Source organism: Mustela nigripes, chromosome 13 (genome assembly GCF_022355385.1).
Source record: "Mustela nigripes isolate SB6536 chromosome 13, MUSNIG.SB6536, whole genome shotgun sequence".
Lineage (NCBI taxonomy): Eukaryota > Metazoa > Chordata > Mammalia > Carnivora > Mustelidae > Mustela > Mustela nigripes.
This window is the reverse complement of record NC_081569.1, coordinates 84,940,576-84,960,197: the sequence shown is the minus strand read 5'-3', so window position 1 is coordinate 84,960,197 and position 19,622 is coordinate 84,940,576. Positions and strand designations below refer to the sequence as shown.

The 19,622-nt window shown below is 40.2% G+C and overlaps 1 protein-coding gene across 1 annotated transcript in view; it reads left to right on the top strand.

Annotated features, from left to right (window-relative positions):
* SLC25A21 (solute carrier family 25 member 21) overlaps positions 1-19,622 on the top strand; it is a 500,058-nt gene that overhangs the window by 430,508 nt on the left and 49,928 nt on the right. The window contains exon 4 of the mRNA XM_059373107.1: positions 17,481-17,547. Within this exon, the coding sequence (XP_059229090.1) occupies positions 17,481-17,547 (67 nt within the window). The remainder of the gene's footprint in view (positions 1-17,480; positions 17,548-19,622) is intronic.

Here is a 19,622-nt window from a genome sequence, read left to right as displayed (position 1 = left end):
TATGTTAACAGTCATATTACTGAGGGTGTATTGTTGTTGTTTTTAAATTCCATTTCCTCACTCCTTAGCACACCTGAAAAACTGGTACTTATTCCTTCTTTGCCATATATTCTGGTTATGGCTGGTGAAAATTTTTTCTATGAGAATTCTTGAATTCTGTAGGAAGGTATAAAAGGAACAACGATGTGAATTAATAATACCTTTGATATTAAATTTGATTTTTCCTTGTATTAATAGTTTTTTCCCTTGTTTTCCTCTTGGACACCATCTCTCTCTCTCTCTCTTTTTATTACTCTGGAAATTATTTTAAATGCGCACAGTGCATATGCTGTGTGGTGTGGGGTAGTGGACAGACTACAGGCTTCAAGATCAGAGGCAACTGGGTTTCATCCCAGTCCCATCCCAACGCCTTCTTAACTATGATGGTATGGGTAAGTTACATAGGGTCCCAGAGTCTTTCTTTCCACATCTGTAAATAAAGATGAAGTAAGACTATATATGTGAAGCAACCCTCATTAAATCTTTTTTCCCTCCCTTTTCATGTACTTGGAACGTATTTACTCATACCCATCCCCTTTTGTTCTATGATAGCCTTGAAGAAGTAGAAAAGGGGTAGGTCACAGCAGGAGGTCACGTACATGTGCGTGTGCATTACACAAAGACATAACAGAATGGTGTGAATGAACAAAGCTAAATTGGTCTTTAGCCACATGAGTAGAAATAAATTTAGAATGTAGAGGCAATGGTCTTGCTCTACTGTGTCCAGATCAGCCCATTCTAACTGTGGATTTTGGTCCAGGGACTCCAAATGATGTGAGGTATGAGCCCCTGTCATACAAAGAGCTGAGGGTTTAACTTATAGAAAAGAGGCATCGGGGTGCTCAATAACCATCTTCAAACATTTTGTAGCTCCTCAAGGGGACGGAATTAGACATATTCTGTATTTCCTGGTGTATTAGTCTGGGTCCTCCAGAGAAGCAGAACCCATAGAATATGCACATATACACGTCCATACATACGTCCACATGTAGATCATAAAGAATTGGCTCATGAGCTTAGGGAGGCTGGCAAGCCCCAAATCTGCAGAGTTGCCATCCCACTTCAAGTCCAACAAGTATGGAACCAGGAAGAACTGAAGCTCCAGTTCAAAGGCCATGAGACAGAAGAATTCCCTTCTGTTTGGGGAGGGTCAGCCTTTTGTTCCGTTCAGGCCTGTGAGTGATTAGATAATGCCCACCAGCGTTATGGAGCGTAATCCACTTCACGTGGTATTCTGATTCAAATGTTAACATCATCCGGAAACATCCCCACAGAAACACTCAGAATAGTGGTTGGCCAAATTTGTGGCCCAGTCAAGCTGACACATAAAATTAACTATCTCACCTAATGACCAGAATCTAATGAAAGTCACCTGAAAACAGAACTGGGCTCAAGGTAGGAGGGGGTCTCTCTCTTCAGCAACAAAGTTTTCCAGGTCAAAGGGGTGCTCAGAAAGGATGTGGGGTCCTGGCATCTAGCATCTGATCAGAAGCCGGGTGCCATCATGCCGGGGACATTATAAAGAGACATCAAGCTTCAGAAGAGAGGACTAAGGACCCTAGAGGGTCCTTCCTAGTCCAAAGATGTTGTGGTCATATAATTCTATATTTAATATTGGCTTTGCTTCTTGTTGGTCTTAACAAATGACTTGGTTTTAAATCTTCAGTTACAGTAAGCAACTTCTATGCATTGAGTTCCCTATAGGAAGAAGAATGAGTCTGGAAAACATGAACAAATCTTTTTTTTTTAAAGATTTTATTTATTCATTTGACAGAGATCACAAGTAGGGAGAGAGGCAGACAGGTGGGGGGTGGGGGGGACAGGCTCCCCACTGAGCAAAGAGCCCGATGTGGGGCTCAATCCCAATCCCATGACCCTGGGATCATGACCTGAGCCGAAGGCAGAGGCTTAACCCACTGAGCCATCCAGGCACCCCAAGCATGAACAAACCTTATGATTAGTTTTTAGAACATCCCAAGAGACTACCTTGGAAATCATGGTATCTCTATCCTCCTTATGTGAAGAACAAAGGGAAAACTTAGAAACTGCTGCCTTGGATTCTCCCTCATTGTAATTTTTCCCCAAAGTTCTCCATTTCTAAATTTTATTTCCCCTTTCCGTAGATTTCCTCTTCTAAAATACAAGTCCTCAGCTCAGCGGTATCTTTCCAATGAGGCCTTCCCTGGAGATCCAAAGGGAATTAGTAGCCTCCTCCCAGACCTCACAGCAGCCAGGTACCCTCCTGCTTAATTTTCCTTATAACTTCTCACTCTTTGACGTAACTTTTTTTTGGTTGTGGCAAAACGGACACAACATAAACTTCACCACTTTAGTCATGTTTCAGTGTACAGTGCAGGGACAATAAGTACCTTCACGTTGTTGGGCAACCATCACTCCCATCCATCTCTTTTCACATTGCAAAACTGGAACTCAGTACCTATTAAATACTAACTCCCTCATTCTCTCCCCCACAGCTCCTGACAACCATCCTCCTACTTTCTGTCCCTATGAATTTGACTATTCTAAGTATCTCATAGAAGTAGACTCATGTGATACATGCCCTTTTGTTTCTGGATCAATTCACTTAGCACAATAATGTCTTCAAGATTTATTCACGTTGGGATGCATGGATGGAGCAGTCGGTTAAGCATCTGACTTTGGCTCAGGCTGTGATCTCAGGGTTGTGGGATGCAGCCTTACATCCAGCCTCGCTTGTCCCTCTCCCTCTGCCTCTCCCCCTGCTCACACACACTCTCTCTCAAATAAATAAATAAAACCATTCTAATAGGTGTGAAGTGGTATCTCATCACTTTTTATTTGCATTTCCCTAATGATCAGTGATATTGATTTGACATCATTTTATTCACTTGTTTGTGGCCTGTTCATTGTCTGGCTTCCCAAACAGGTTGTAGACTCTGTGCGAATGGGAAGTATGTCTAACTGGTCATGACTGATCTCTAACCCAGAGAGCCATGACGGGCACATAGCAGATACTCAGTTATTTGTTGAATGAATGGATGGATGATGAATTTATTGGAGAGAAAAATTCAAAGTCCAAATATGGAATCCAAATTAACTTTCAGGCAATCAATTCTTTTGCCTGGGATAATAAGCAAATGTAACCTTTCCATTACTTAGCGTTCCTTGGAAAATGAGAGAAAAATACACTTGTGCGTTTTGTGCCTCATGGACAAACTACGCAGACTAATAAAACATTGTGGCTGGATCATCCTAGTGTACAGACTTGATAATTGACAAGATTATGGCATGTTTGCTATTTCAATGACAAATTATATGTACTGTTGGTCATTAGTACCAGGCATACAGTAGGTGCTCAATAAATACTTGCTGATAAATAAGTGAAGGGTCCTGATAATGGTAACTAAAGCCATTGGTAACTAAAACTAGAGACTGTATGTAAGAGACTGGAAACTCCTCAGGACAGACCCCCACAGGGTAGCTTTGGTGGGAAGAAGAAATGATGAGTGGGTAATTCATAGGTCTTTTTTCTTCAAACAAGTAATCCATTGAGAAGCTAACCCTATAGCCACCCTCTCCGTGCACTGTCACTTCTCTAAAACTCAGTCTCCTGCAGAACCTTAGAGACACCTGAGCTCTCTATTGGTTCATTCCATAAAGCGTAAGGGAAGTGTTTTCCTACACTGTGCAGCTCTAGCAGCCGTAGGTGTGGTCCTGCTTGCTTGACAGCAGGGGCTGCTTCCTGTTGTACCTGTTCCACAAAGCACACGACTCTTAAGAGAATGAGTGAAGGGTGCCTTCATGTAAATTTCCTTCTAGTGAAAATGTGCTTTCTGCCCACCACAATTTCTGCTTCTCTTCATAGACAGAGGGCGGAATGAAATCTTAATTTCTTTTGAAAAGATGTAGGCAAGCTAATAGTCTGTCTTTGGTGTGTCTCTGTGTGGTTCTAAATAAGCCAAAGAGGAAACCAAGAAGTAGCCCTCAGAGGAGCAAAGCCACCGGCAGGTGTGGGGGTTGGGGATGGGGGAGTTCTATTCAGCATTGACCGATGGAAAGAATATCCAAAGCTTCCTCATCTCAGGCCAGAGAGATGGCCATGTCAGAGGCATGGAGCACACTTGCAATTAGCGGTTTTTCACTGAAAAAGTCAAATCCATCTAGACTAGAAAATGGAAGAAAATGAGGACAATTTCATAAAGTTTCTAGAGGAATTACCCGGTCCAAGGGTACTGAGTACTCTGGCCTGATTCCTAACTGATAGACATCTAGGTAAGAGCAGCCGTAGGTCATTAACCTTGATAAGCAAGTTTTGTTTTTTTTTTTTTTAATTTTTCAATGTGTAGTTCCTGGACCTTCAACATCAGAATTAGGAGCAGTATTAAAAATACAAATTATTGGGGCGCCTGGGTGCCTCAGTGGGTTAAGCCTCTGCCTTCGGCTCAGGCCATGATTTCAGGGTCCTGAGATAGAGCCCCGCATCGGGCTTTCTGCTCAGCAGAGAGCCTGCTTTCTCCTCTGTCTCTGCCTGCCTCTCTGCGTACTTGTGATCGCTCTCTGTCAAATAAATAAATAAGATCTTTAAAAAAAAAAAAATACAAGTTATTGAACATGCACTCAGATCTACCAAATCCAAATTTCTGGAGGTAAGGCACAAGGATCCTTTTTTTCAGGAAGGGGGAAAAAAAACCCCTCTCAAAATCCCCCTCAAATGTCATTGGTGAGAATTCAGTTGCATGCTCACATCTCATACAAGTACAAGCTAGGAGAATAAGACCAGGTGATTAAATGAATCATGCCAGGGCTGGAGAGATTTCTACTTCCCTGAGTACATGGCCTCGAGGGTGCCAACACTAGAGTTAGGTTCTGACAGCATGCAGAAGAGGTGAAACCTATTGGGTGGGTAAAAATGAAGTTTGCAGCCATATCTTGGTCACTGATGAGGAATAACTCACATGAAGCCTGGGTTTCTTCGGTTGCCGTTTCCTAAAGTCTGCTCATGTTTGCTGGATCAAGTATCCAAACCTTTCCTCATTAATAGCCATTATCAATAGGTGATTCTGAAGAAACCAAGAAGAATTGACATTTGGTAGGAAAGTGAAGAAGATTGATCTTGGAATAATTCAAAATGCCAGCTACAAGTTTCTATTCACAACACTGCCAGCCTGAGTCAATGGGAATACAGTGCATTCTTCGGTTCAACAAATATTTGCTGAGCACCTATTATTTCACCGGGTCCTGTATTTAACCCTGGGGATACATTATCAAATAAAATAAACAAAAGCCCCTGCCCTTTCCTCATAAAGCTTACATCCTAGTGACAGCAACAGAGAATAAATAAAACAAGTAGGTAAACAATAAAGCACATTCGAAGGGGATCATTTCTATAAAGGAAAAATCAGGCAGAGAGGATGGGTAGTACTTAAGGAAGCATGTTGAAATTCTAAATAGAAGAGAAGGAGGGTCAGGCTTCACTGAGAAGGTAATTTGGTACAGAATGTAAGGAAATGAGCTGTGAGCCATATGGATATGTGGAAGGAAAGATCCCAGACCAAAGGCAGCAAGTGCACAGGTCCTGGGACGGGAGTGGGCCTGGGCCAAGGAACAAGTGGATCAGTAGATTTGGAGGCGAGTGAACCAAGGAAGAGGTGAATGTATAGTGCAAAATGGTAGAAGCACATTGCCCGGGGCCTTTGAAGGGACTTGGGTTTTGCTCTGAGGGACATGGGAAGACACTGGAAGGTTGGAAACAGAGGAAGGATACTGTCTATCTCTTATTTTAATGGGATTATTCTGTCACTGCTTTGAGAATAGAGTGTAAGGAAACTGGTTAAGAACCCTTCACAATGGTTCAAGAGAGATAGGATTAGGGCTTGGATCAGAAAAATCGAGATGAATAGGAGAAAGCAAGAACTCATGTAAATGCTTTCTAAGTTTCTGGATTTAGTGACTAGAAAGATGGAGTTGCTGCTAACTGACCTGGAGAATATTGAGGGTAGACCAAGTTTGTAGAGCAAGGAATTCATTTGAACATGCTAATTTTGACATCTCGTTTACATATCCAAGTGGAGATGTTGAGTGACTAGAAGAACTGGAGATGTATGACAGTTATCTCCATAAGGAGGATAATTAAATTTGTAGGACTGGATGAGATCACCAGAAAGAAGCAGACAAGGTCCAGAAGTCCTAGGATTGTCTTCTGCATTGTTTTTTTAAATGATTTGAGTTCTATGTAACTTACCCAACTTGTAGTTTCCGAGGTCACCGACTGCAGGAGTTAGGAAAATAGTTAACCCTTAATTACTCACTGATGATAATGTGATACAAAGGGCAATTTCTTCAAAGTTATCTGAGAGACTGTATACATCCATGAGTCCCTAAAGTACATATGGACTTTTACTTATTGCATCCAGAAAGCTTGGTGACTACCCATTTAACTTGTGTTTTAATAAGTTAAGTAAGAATTCAGGCACTTAAATACTGTGTCAGGGACTGCGGATGACAAACCTTGGCTCAGCTATTCCTCCAACCAAAACCCAGCATTTAGCCAAGTAGGCAGACACGGGGCCCGAGCGCTAGAGACACAGTCACGGAAGGAGCCCTGGAGCAGAGGTGGAGCCACATTTCCCAGTGGATTTGATCCTGACTCAACCCTAGAACACAGAACCATGCAGAGTGCTCAAGAGCAGAGGTTTGGGAGACAAGTAGACTTGTGTTCTTATCCCAGCTCTTCCAGCTGTTGGGCTAGTGGGAAAGTGGCTAACGTCTGTAGGTCTCTCTGGTTTTGTCTATGAAATGGAAAGAGTGGAATCTGTTTCAGGTAAAAATTGAATAGGATGAGAATTGTAAAGCATTTAGCACGATTGCTGTTTTTGTTTCTAAATTTCTCTCTGTAGTCTCAATTCCATTAGAATTCCATGCTGTTATAATACTACTGCTTTGGAGCCTAATTCAATGAAATGAAGGTCCATTAAATCAGATTATAGGGGCACCTATAAGGCATCTGCCTTCAGCTCAGGTCATGATACCAGAGTCCTGGGATGGAGCCCCATATGGGGCTCCATGCTAAGCAGGAGGCCTGCTTCTCCCTCTCCCACTCCCCATGCTTGTGTACCCTCTCACTCTCTGTTGAATAAATACATAAATTCTTTAAAAAAGAGAAAAGAATATCTTTTTTTTTAAGATAAGTTTATAATTTGTTACCTACAAAATGCTCTGGTCCAAGGCTTTTATTCATTAGGGTTGAGATAGTTGTTGAGTTGCATTTAACTCCAATACCACTAGGGGGCAACTCAAGAAATTAATTTTGGAGCCTACTGTACTAACTGGCAGCCATGATGAGTTAATGAATTTCTAAATGAGACTTTACACTTTGGGAGTAGCCTGCGCACTGCATTTAGTGCACAACATCTTTGGCCTCAAACGTGTATAAATTGATTGTAGCAGAATTCCACAACAGGGTGTGAATTCCTAAGGTAGTGGGTCATACACTTAGGTAAGGTTCTGTTTGTGAAGGACATCTCTGAATGCTGAGGCTTTCTGCCCCAGATGTGGTCATACATAGCCCTACCAGGTCAAGCTGTTAAATTGGTCTCCTTATTACAACAATATACCAACTCATTTTCATAAGCACTTGTAGAGAGAGCTGACATACCAAAAAACAAAAACAAAAACCTCTATTCTGGCAATAGTGCTTTGGAATTCATTTGCTCACCTTTTGTGCCAGTGGTTTTTCATGCTGGGTAAACAGCTAATGCATGGTTGAGCCAGAATTCAAACCCAAGGAGTATGTCTCCAGAGCCCACACTCCTGCCCACTATATCATATTGCTTTACTGACAGGTAGCCTTGGATTAATGCTAAAAGCCAGAGGGCAGTGATAAAGAACAGGAGTGGCCATTGCCAAACAATTTATAACCTGGATTAAATATGGTAATCATGTGCATAATCCATACTCTATTCAGTTAAAAATATACAAGTCATTCAGACTATTCATATGGGTCATGCCTGGGTCATGTCTGTGTACATGGATCTATATACATACTTGTATATATGTACAAGTGTATATGCATAAGTATATACAGTTCTCATTTGAATATAGTTGTAGTCAACATATGTTATCTGATACGTTATAGTCAACATATATTATTATGTGCTAAGCACATAATGTAAGATGAAAAGCAACATCTTAGTCAAGTGTTGGGGGCAACTACAATATCAAGATTTTATCTACCATCTCAGAGAAGACTTCTTGGACAAAATTAAGGTATTAATTGGTAGGGGGACAGTGGGACTGCGATATCAACATTTGACCCTAGAAACACATGTTTAGCCTCGTGCTTGGAACAGAGTATGTTGAATGAATGAGTGAGTGAATAAATGAATGATAGTTATTTCACGAATGGGAAGAGCAGAAATTAGAAAGAGAAGAGGTTAAAAAAAAATGGGGATTCATGAGAAGATGGGGTAAGTAGGATGAAGCAAGGAATCCCTTCAGCGGGCCATGTGTAGCAGAGAGCTGGCTGGTGAAGAACTTTTGACTCCCCGACGGGACTTCTTTCCTGGCTTTCGGTCTCTCTCCAAGAAATAGTGTTGCTTCAGTTGGTTTCGGGGTTTTGTCTGTTCATTCATTTGTTTGTTTTTTAAGTTCACTTCCTCCTACTTGCCATCTACATGAGTGAAAGACTGCCCTTAAATGATTCTTCTTTCCTAGTGGAAACGTGTTTATCTTTATAAGCAAGACAATCCACTGTCACTGAATATTAATACACTTCTTGTACAGTCACTCCTAAGTAGTTGTCTTCACTTAGAGATTAATGGAACAATTAACACCACACTGTGCCCATATTATTTACTTCGGTCACTTCCCAAATATCTTTTTTGCTTTCGCTTTCCTTAGCATTTTCCATCAGGGTTCTGGTTCTTATATCATGCTAATGCCTTCCCTGGGCTGAGCTGTGCAACATGTTTAGTGCATCGAGCACCCAGCCAACTTTCCAGGGAATCGAGCCATAGACCTACCTCCTAAATGATACTGACAGCTAAACTAATTTTTCTGTGTCTTAGAAAATCAAAGTTGTAGTTTACTTTAGACATAGTAACAAAGTTTAATTGACATGCTAGAATCCCACGAAAAGTTCAGTGAAAAACGGGTGTTCAGGAGAACTTTAAAGAATCCCTGCGTACAGCATATAATGAAAGTGGCATGGTTTGGGCTAACAAGTATATCCAAGGACCATGTGCAGAAACTTAGTTCAATTAATTCCCTGTAATGAAAAATAATAGCTATATTGTTTGTGCCTGAAGACCTGATAGGAGTTGAAGAAGGAAAAACTTGTGTGAGGCTTGTGTCACAACGTTAGCTGAAACTTTTGTTGGGTTGCACTTCCTTGAATTTCAGTGGCTGGTTTTAAAAGCCGATTCAGTGTCACTTGGTCTTTTTAAGCTGTTTTTTCCTCTCCTTTGAAGGATGCCTAGTTTTCCCCCTCTCCTTTGCTTAAATGGAAATGGCCCCAAGATGCATGCAATTTTGTGAACTTCAGATTGTAGATTCTACGTAATTCAAATTACAGAGCCATGAAACCACTCTTTCATTTGGATTCCGTGAACCACTGAGACTTGTGGGGTAGAAATGAAGTCAGAATAATGCCCTAAAGGTGTAGTGTCAAGGCCAGAACTCTGCCCTGGGATACCACCGACTGATGGAGCAGTAGAAGCCTTGCACTCATAAGCCAGGGTTGAGCGCCGCCCTCATTGTTTTAATTACAGAGCTACGGCATGTGGGTAAGAAACTTGGACTTGACAATAGCAGAAGAAAGAGGATATTGTATGCCTTCAATCAGCTTTGTATTAGGAGATCCTTAAAGGGAAAATTATGTAAAAAAAAGAAGGAGGAAGAAAACAAACTAGCAGGATCCCCATTTCAATGTAATTTGGAGAAAATGACTGATTTGGGTTGGTCATGTTGCCAGAGCAGATGACTCAAGGCTTCCAAACAAGAAATGGAAATCAGGAGGATGCCTGAAGCCTGAAAGAAGAACAAATTGTGACGATATGATTGACTGTAAGGCTTCAAAATCAACTGTACCAAAGATGAGCTTGGATCATTGCCCAGAACAGAAATGAATGGTGATGTTCATTTAGGTTCTGACTGTTGAAACAAAATAAAAATGTAGTAATTGTGCTCTGTTAGGTACACAGACGTGTTAATGCTTTCCAATTTCCCCAACTGGGGATCTGGTGTCACTTTCCCTGTCGTTCCTATTTCATGCTTCAACGGTGAGTATTATTGCTGCTCTGAACACTTATTGAATGCCAGGTTTTTGGCAAAGAACTGGGATCCAGGTGAAAGCATCCTTCTCAGGCTGCGTGGGAGTGTGCTGCAGGTGGCTTTGAAAATGCCCTTAAAACTTGGAAATCATTTCTTTAATTGGCCTTTTCAGGCTTGGATGATGTGCACCTTGATCCTGGTATTTGGTGTTATCGTTGCTGGACCTCAGTTATGAGTCTCAGCAGTTTGGCCCCAAAGCTCTTCATCTCCGACAACCAGGAAAAGCCTCAGTTTCCATTGGCAGCAGAGTTGGCTAGAAGACATTTTATTTATGGTTTTCTTATACTCATTTTCACAGTAATCTATCAGTTGAGTTTTCTGACGACCTTTCTGATGGACAACAGGGCTTAACTCCCTCCCAAGGATGGTTTAGAAGGAGCTACATCCTTCCCTTTCTCCTTGGGGGCCACAAAGAAAAGATTCCATGTTGTTTTTCCTAACACCGAAATCCTGCTTACTAGCCCAGTGACTTCGGAAATTTCCCAGCCTGCCCGAAGGAGGAGTCCAACTGCACGGTACAAATGACTTCCAAACAAACATTTTCTACATACTAAATTGGGGAAAAAAACAGCAAGACAAACAAGGGGGTGACTCAGAAGGAAGAAAGGAGGGGCAGACAGAATATGCGATTTTTCCACTCCGTTTTGGTTTCTTTACCTGAGTCAAATTTTGAGAATGTTAAGCCCTGTCCTGTCTACCCGCTATTTACCACAAAATCTTCAAGTTTCAGTAGCTGACTGAAAGCCAGTAACTTTTATTCAGTCATCCAAATGGACTAAAGATGTTGTCAGGTGTACAAGATGTTTAATTAAGGATCTGTCTAGTTTCTTTGGGCGTCTAAAGTTTGGACCTTGAACAAGGTAACCTAAAATTAGACCCTACTAATGAGAGACAGCAGGAAGGCTTCTTCAAGGGTTCGACTTGCCGTAAGTGAACCACCAAGAAGAGACACAAACTGAAACTCAAAGGAAATTCCACGTCTCCTTCCTTCATACAATCAGCATCTTTTCATTGATTGGTCTGTGACCTTGGAGCCACCCAATACGTTAAAATAGTTTCACACTTTAAAAATGGGGGTGGGGGGAAATGAGGGGTAAAATTATTTTGTGGGGTTTGGCACAAGTCTGTATTTTAAATAAGCTATGTATGAGCTGTGTCTTTGAGCGAAGGACATGTGCAATGCAGTTTTGATCTTCATTTTATAGATGAACATAAGTAATACAAGGCCTGTTTTGATTATACAATGAAAAACAAATGTGACCCAATATTGTAATATTCTGTATCTACTTATGTTTCTGAATCACAACTCTCATTAGTATATGAACCACCATTAATGGCTTTGGATACCTGGAACCCCATCCTGATATTTGCTTTGAGCTATTCCATGTGTGGTATGGGGTTCTCTCATAGGTAATCATCCTAATAGGACAGGAATTGAATGTGCGATGGGCTCCTGAAAGAAATAATCTAAAAGCATTTCTCAAAATGGTTTTCACAGTCTGCTTCTAAATGCTTTGCTTAACATTCAACAACTCCCTTCATTGTAATTGTGATGGAAGATTTCTCATTTAAGGCTTTTTCAGAATTGGGGGTGTTAAAGGCTATTTGCTAATGAAGATCAAAACTACATTGGGGCGCGTGGGTGGCTCAGTTGTTAAGCATCTGCCTTCGGCTCAGGTCATGATCCCAGGGTCCTAGGAAAGAACCCCTCATTGGGCTCCCTGATCAGCAGGAAGCCTGCTTTCCCTCTCCCACTCCCCCTGCTCTCGTGTGCTCCTGCTCTCGCCGCTTCTCTGTCAAATAAGTAAATAAGATCTTTAAAAAAGAAAAAAAAAAGCTACATGTGCATGTTCTTCTCAAGTTCTTTTAGCTAGAGGTTAACAGAAGACATAGTTGAAAGCAACTGAGATAGTAAAGATGTATTTTTAATTTCACCTAACCAGAAATCTGGAGGCAAGATTGCTAGGATTGACTAATTCAACAGCCCAATAATGTCATTGAGATCCAGGTCCTTCCCATCTTTGTGCTGGCCTTCTTTGGTTTGTGGGTATTGATATCTCATTTGATTCCAGTATTCAGGCATTTCATGCAGATAGCACAACAACTAGCAAAAACGGACTTTTCCTTCCACCTGCCTGTTTTCCTTAGACTGGAAATTGGGGTCTTCCAACATGTATTCCCCCTCTTCCCACCACTGGTCTCATGGGCTAGGTTTGGATCATGTGTCCATGCATGGGACAGGATTCACCAGCAAGGGAATGGGACCACCATGATTGGCTTGAAGAATGCTGCTTCACCTCTGGACTAGAGAAGGGGTTTTTTCCCTACGTATGGGGCATGGTGACTACCTGCATCCCAAAGAACAAAAAGGGATGTCTGTTGGGTGAGCAGCCAGCAGTGCTCCCCACTGGCTTTAATAACAGTTTTTCCTTTAATATATAGTATTAATATTTCAGTGCTTTATCATATTACTGAAGTATTATCTTTCTCCCACACTGACAGTATTATCCTGGTATTTTTAAGGACAAAATATCCTGGGGGGAAAAACATTTATCTTTGAGCCCACTTTTTTTTTTCTCATTCTGATACAATTAGAAAATACTTAAGAACCCAAAAGCTTTCACAAAAAAATGATCTTGTTCATCTCAGCCCTGATCAATCGGTTACTTTAAAATAGAACTGAATGGAAATGGGACTACGAAACTGAATTTTGATTGCCATTTCTGACTTTTCCTAAAATAAGAAGTAATAAGACAATTTTGCAACATAAAATAACTTTTCAAAAGTGTTTATGGAAATAAATTTATTTCAAGAAAAATTGCAATAGAGCATAGCCCAGCGGTCAAAGACATGGATCGTGAGGACAACGGAACTTGATTTGAGTCATTGTCCCTTGTTTAGCAGTGATGTGACAGTAGGTCTCACCTGCAAAATGAAGAAAATAATCATGCCTTCTTCCAAGATTGTTGTGAAAGTTGAAGGAGATTAAAATATGTCCATATGCCTACATACATTTATTCTTAACAGAGTAGCTAGTACGTTGTAAGCTTTCGACAAGTTGTGACAATTTTTACTTAAACCAATATCAACAAAAGTCCATAAACACCCAAGTTAACATTTTCTTACATAGAATAATTAAAATCAAATTGGCAACTTTTAGAAGTAACAATCTTGAGAAACAAGCTGTGAGGGATGCCATATAGGTCATACCACCTTGTTATGGGAGGTCTTGCATTGGTTCTTGTGCCTCTTCCAAAGAGTTCTCCAGTTGGCTTGTTGTTGGTCAAAACTTAAAGCCAGAATCATGGCCTTACTGCCTTTTCAGGGAAAACAACTGCTCTTAATGCCTCATACACTTTAGAATTCTTTTCCATTCATCTAGGGAGTAGACCGGATGTGTCAGTCTGCTTCTTGAGAAGTAAGCAGGATAAAGCATGTTGATATGGGTGTCACAAATCTCTTAACTTCTCTAGTTATTGTCCTCCTAAGCCATATGCTCTGTATTTCAAGCCAAAGCTACATGAAGGCAGAAAAATTTGGCAAGAGTGAACAGTGCATGTGGGTATAAACATTAGTTCTCTAGTAGAAAAAAAGTATTTCCTTCATAAAACGTTACAATTCCTTTTTGTTTTTATGAAACTGTAGGTCATACTTCACCTTCAGAAAGCCTCCAGTAATTATCTAATCAAGTCAGAAAAGTAGCTAGTCAGCTTGCGCCCTTCCCCACCACATTCTTTTTCTCTAATTCTGCGTGTGACTCTTCTGATTGACCCAAATGCCGATCTTCACTGACAAAAAGCCTCTTCGTGGGAGAGGGCATGGCACGGAGGTCCTGTGGCAGGCATTTTGACTGTAGGGACCATGAAACTTACTTTCTGGATCCAGGACCTTGGGTTGTTAAGTAATAAACCAAACTCAGAATTATTTAGGTTAAAAAAAAAAAAAAAGGAATTTATTCTAAATGATACTCAGTATCTCAAAGAACAAAAAGCAAAGGGAAATGCCAATATTCAAGAAGGGTTGAGATGTAACTAAGTATAAAAAATTGCTGACAACAGGGTCTACACCCAGTACGAGAAATGCTTTTTTCCATCTTGCTTTTGTGTTTCCCTGGATGGTATCTTCCTTTTTTATTTTTATTTTTTTTTAAATCACTACAGGCTAACCTTCTCCAAATAACAGAAAAAGTGACTGTCACTTACATGCTAGCTTTCTGTCTTATAGCTTGAACCACACAGAGCAAGACTTGACCTTTTCAGTTCTAACTCTCAAATCCTGGAGAAAAACTCTGCTAGGTCTAGCTTGGATTAGATTAACTGAGGCAAAGAGACAGAATACCATTTGGATCCCTTTGGTCAGTTGCCCAATCAACCAACTGCCTACAAGGAGTATCATATTGTACTCACGTGCTGTCACCAGTGTTTTTAAAAAATTGGGTGGGGCAGTTCTCAACAGAAGAAGTGCTGGCCTAACTCTTCTGTAGATGTCCACTATTGCAAAGATATACTGTGGAAACAATGCAAGGAAGTAGATCTAGCTTCCCATTTTCCAGCAAAGCCTGCCTATGGTCCTTGAGAATTTCCCATTAAAGCTGTTCATTCACTGTTAGAAAGTTCAGGATGGTGGGATGGCTGGAGGCAGTGGCAGGGAGTTGGGGAGGGTGGTGATTACACATGAAAGGAACCAAGCCAAGAGAAGGGAAGGAGAGCACATCAAGGAAGCATCGCCAACTTGAAGCAGAGGGCTCTGGACCTCCCCGCTCTTTTCAGATTAAATCCTTATGGTTCTCCCAGCTGCCTCGCTTCCCTCCTGCCTTAAACCTCTTTTTAATATTTTCTCCCATCATTTTTAAAATGAAGACCTTCTGCGTTACTTAAAAGATTTCTGTCCTCCTCCAGAGAAGCAGTGCTCTACTTCAGGCAAAAGTTTGAAGTTAAGATTTTGTCTCTTCAGGAGAGCACTTTCCCATATCCTCCTGATACATTTCTCAGAACAACAGAATCTGAGGGTTGGAGTAGACCGATCTTGAGGCCATTAAGTTCATCCATTGCCGTATATATCCCATCTCTGATATCCATGACAAGTGGCCATCTATACTGCTTGACCATGTTCCAGGAAGGAGAACTCATCATTTTTTAGGACAGCCCATTCTATCTGTAGATGGTTCTATTAGGAGTACTTCCTTATGTTAAGCTCCTACAAGACCAATAATGTGTCTTTTTTTTGTTGCTTCCACCTGTTGGTCCTAGTTCTACCACCTGGAAATGAACAGAGAAGTCGAAGCTCTTTCCTACATGTTCATCTTTCAAGAGATTGATCACATCCATCGTGTTTCTCCCTGTGATTGTTCTCCAGGCTGAGCGACTGTTCTTCCTCTAACTGTTCTCTGCTGTATGAGATTTCAAGTACCTCTGTTATTAACAGGGACACTCTGTTCTAGAAGCTTTAGTTATTTAAATGTTCTTCTTAACATTTTCCCCCAAAACCAGACATAATCTTCCAGATAAGGAAAAATCAGCACAGAAAGAACAGAACTAATAAATCTTTCATTATAAATATAGAACTTCTATTCAGATAATCACATTTATCTTCTGGGAAGACCAAGCCTATGCTTAGTCACTCTTGTGCTGAAAATTATGTAATGATTAATTTATAATGAAATTTAAATGATAAAGAGTGGTGGTATTTGAATTTTATAAGTGAATTTCAGGCATTAGTAGTTGAAATTGGAATGGAAAAGAGGAGCATGAATTCCCATAATTCTTCAAATCATATGTCTGCTAGCACTATCCATTAAGTCAAAAATACTAGGTAGAGTAAGCCCATCTCAGGGGATCATTTGATTCCTCTCTTCCCTTTTGCGAAATCCATATGCTTAACAAAGTCTGTGTCCTGGTTACATAGCCACACACAGAGAAGCCCCTGGGGTAAGCACACTAATGCACACTCAGCCCTCAAGGAGCTAACAATTTAGAAGCTATAAAACAAGACCTTTGCTTCCTTAACTGAAGTGTGCTTTGTACACCAATGAATCCAGGAAGAGCGAGAAATCACCATGTCGGACTGGGTGGCACAGTGAATTAGTATATGTAAATTCTCAACTTGTTCTAGAAGCAGAACCCAATTTAAGGAAGTTGGAGTGAAGTTTGAGAGGTCAATGGGAAAAGCTCCAGCCCCGTGTTAAGTGGACATCCTAAAATACAGACATGTTGTGTCCTGCCTTCTTCTGTAGTCACTTATGGGTTCATCAGGAAAACCAATGATCTCGGAAAATAATAAGGAATATTCTATTTATGTATTTCAGGTTTAAAATGAGTGCATGGCATATATTTTTTTCCAGGGTAGACAAATTTAAAATTTTGAATCTTAAAATCTAATATGAAATAAGTGGTGACATTTTATGAACCTTATCATAAGCATATGGCACTCATTCTCAGTTTTGTTTTTTGTTTTTGTTTTTGTTTCTAAAAACATTTGAGTATGTGACAAGTCCCTCAACATTGGCAGCGACAGTCGTCCCAGGCCTCGTAAGACTGCATATCAGCAAGGAAGCTTGACATGTCTTCTGTCAGCAGCATATGCCCCTGACCTTCTATCTCCATCAAGGAAGTTTAAAAAAATCATGACTAACTCAGGACAGAGGTGGTAGCCCAGTTTCCATAGTCATGGAGCTTGTTAGTTCCTTTGTGTTAGCAAAGCTGGAATTGAGGATTTGTGCCCCTTGTTAGCTCAGAAAGTTCCAGTCTAGTAGGCTTAGGTATAACCCTAACCTCATTTGTTTACAAGGGAAGAAGTACAAAACCGTGGACCACCTACCACACAACTGAGGGAAAAAATTCAAGATCCCTCAAAGTGAGAAATGTCAAGTTCATTCTTAAGGTACAACTCATTGTTGTGTTTAGCAACAGGGGATTCCAGTCTCTGGTGCCATTTATTCTTCTGAATTTCATAGAGCTGATAAGTATAGAATTCATAATCTCTGCATGTTAGAGTTAAAACAAAGGAAGACTTCATGATTGGTGTGCTACATTGAGTAACTGGGAATACTGTAAGATTAGTTGCTTTATCCATGACAAAGGCAGAATTACCTATTTCCTGATTCCTTTACATGAAATCTTTTATTTCTCCAATAGATTGTTTGGTTTCTACAAGGGGATTCTGCCACCAATCTTGGCTGAAACACCAAAAAGAGCAGTGAAGGTAAGCATTGCATACCTTTCCACCAAGTGAAAACAGACATCCCGCAACAAACATTGCGGGATGTTCATGTGAATTAAAGATAAAATAGTAAAAAATTGAATGTGAAAATTATAACATGACTATTACAATTATTAGGGCAGATCACTCTCTCACATATTGGTTTATGGATTTTTTTTTTTTTTCTGGATAAAGGCGCTTCCTTCTGATAAGGAAATTATACAAAAAGTATGGTGGTGAATGAAATTCATGTAATTGAACCACAGCAGCCACAAAATAACGTGCTCCTTTTTCTCAAAGCAATTCATCAGTTTTCCTTGGGAGCAAGAATTATTAAGAAGAAAGTGAGAGGACAGGAGGGAAGCGTGGTAGAAAAACCCTTTTCCCCAAATCAGTTCCATTTTGTGAACACAACGAACTAATACACTGTATTTCTTTGTGTATGATTCTCATATAACACATTTATTTGGCACACTAACTTCATTTCCTTCCCTGCCCCTCCACCCAGGGCTCTTCTGTTAAAATTCTCTATTCTGGTTTTTACAAAATTATTACTTCCACTATGCTGATTTCCATTCTTTAACCACATAACTATGGGAGTTTATGTACTGCTTGCTGGTTCAGTATCTGGATAGGAACACGGAGATCTGGCAGGACCTCCGGGGAAGAAAGAGCTAAATCTGATTACTCTTTTCTATGTTTTCTTGGACAGAAGTCCTGATCACAGTGACTCTGGCTGGCAGTGCCCCCTACCCTCACCACTTGACTTCACCAAATATGGCTTTGTCTTTTCCATAAGAAGGATGACATACACTTAGGCCAAAAGACTTCCTTTCCAACTAATGACGTAAAGCTTTTTTCAGATATATTACTCAATTTGTATTCCCAATATTCCTGAAAGGTAAAATGGGACAATTTCTACACGTTTGCTCAGTAAATTAAGAGGTTAACTAAGTTGATATTTGTGATAAAGAAAACGAACATGAACAGACAACCATACTTTTACATTATGTCAAATAATAATTTAATAGAATTTAAGTTAGGTCTAGAATTTAGAACACAAAGTTTTAGGGGCGCCTGGGTGACTCAGTGGGTTAAAGCCTCTGCCTTCAGCTCAGGTCATGATCTCAGGGTCCTGGGATTGAGCCCCACATCAGGCTCCCTGCTCAGCAGGGAGTCTGCTTCCCCCCCCCCCACCTCTCTGCCTACCTCTCTGCCTATTTGAGATCTCTGTCTGTCGAATAAATAAATAAAATCTTAAAAAAAAAAAAAAAGAACACAAAGCTTTAAAACATACTTTCTCTATAAATTCATCCCCTTTGTTGCCATAGTTTTTGTGATTTTATATTATTACTTCAATACAAATTTCATTAGAAGGATCTGAATCGCAGTAGAGAATCTGGAAAAAGTTCACCAAAGTACACAAGAGAGCTGAATTGAATTATGAAATGGCTTCACTTGATAAAAGATTGCCCAAGTAAACAAACAGAGCAGAGTTCCTTTTCAAAAGGAAAGTCACTTTGTCTCCATGGAATAATATATTCATTTGTTCAGTGTTTTTACATGGATAAATAGAGTCAGTTGTAATTAAAGTTTTTCCCGGAGTATTTTTCCTTAATACTACACATTGGAGACGATTTCATTTAAATTTGAAGAGGATTAAAGTTTATCAGTGTTGAACAGTCTTTTATGTAAGGGAAAAAAAAAAAAGTTGAGCTTTACAAAACTGAGTTAGTCTCTACTTAAGAAAAAAAGCAATGCTCGCTGCCAGAGCAATGGTTAACAGATGAACTTTTGGGCAACTGGATATGGTGTATGTGTCCCAGACATCTTGTTTCAAGTTGATTTTACCTTAAAATTATTGAGACATATGGTAAGTGCCTTGGCTTTTTAAGTCCAACTTGGAGTTAAGTATATCTTTGCCAGATGGATAGCACTACTTTTTCTATACAATTTATAAAAATATTCATTTTATAGATATTTATCTTGGAATTTGTGAGGAAGGCGATCATTGGATTGTAACAATACCTTACGTCATAAAGTGCTTCATTGTATGGCATCAAAGTTTACTTCAGAAG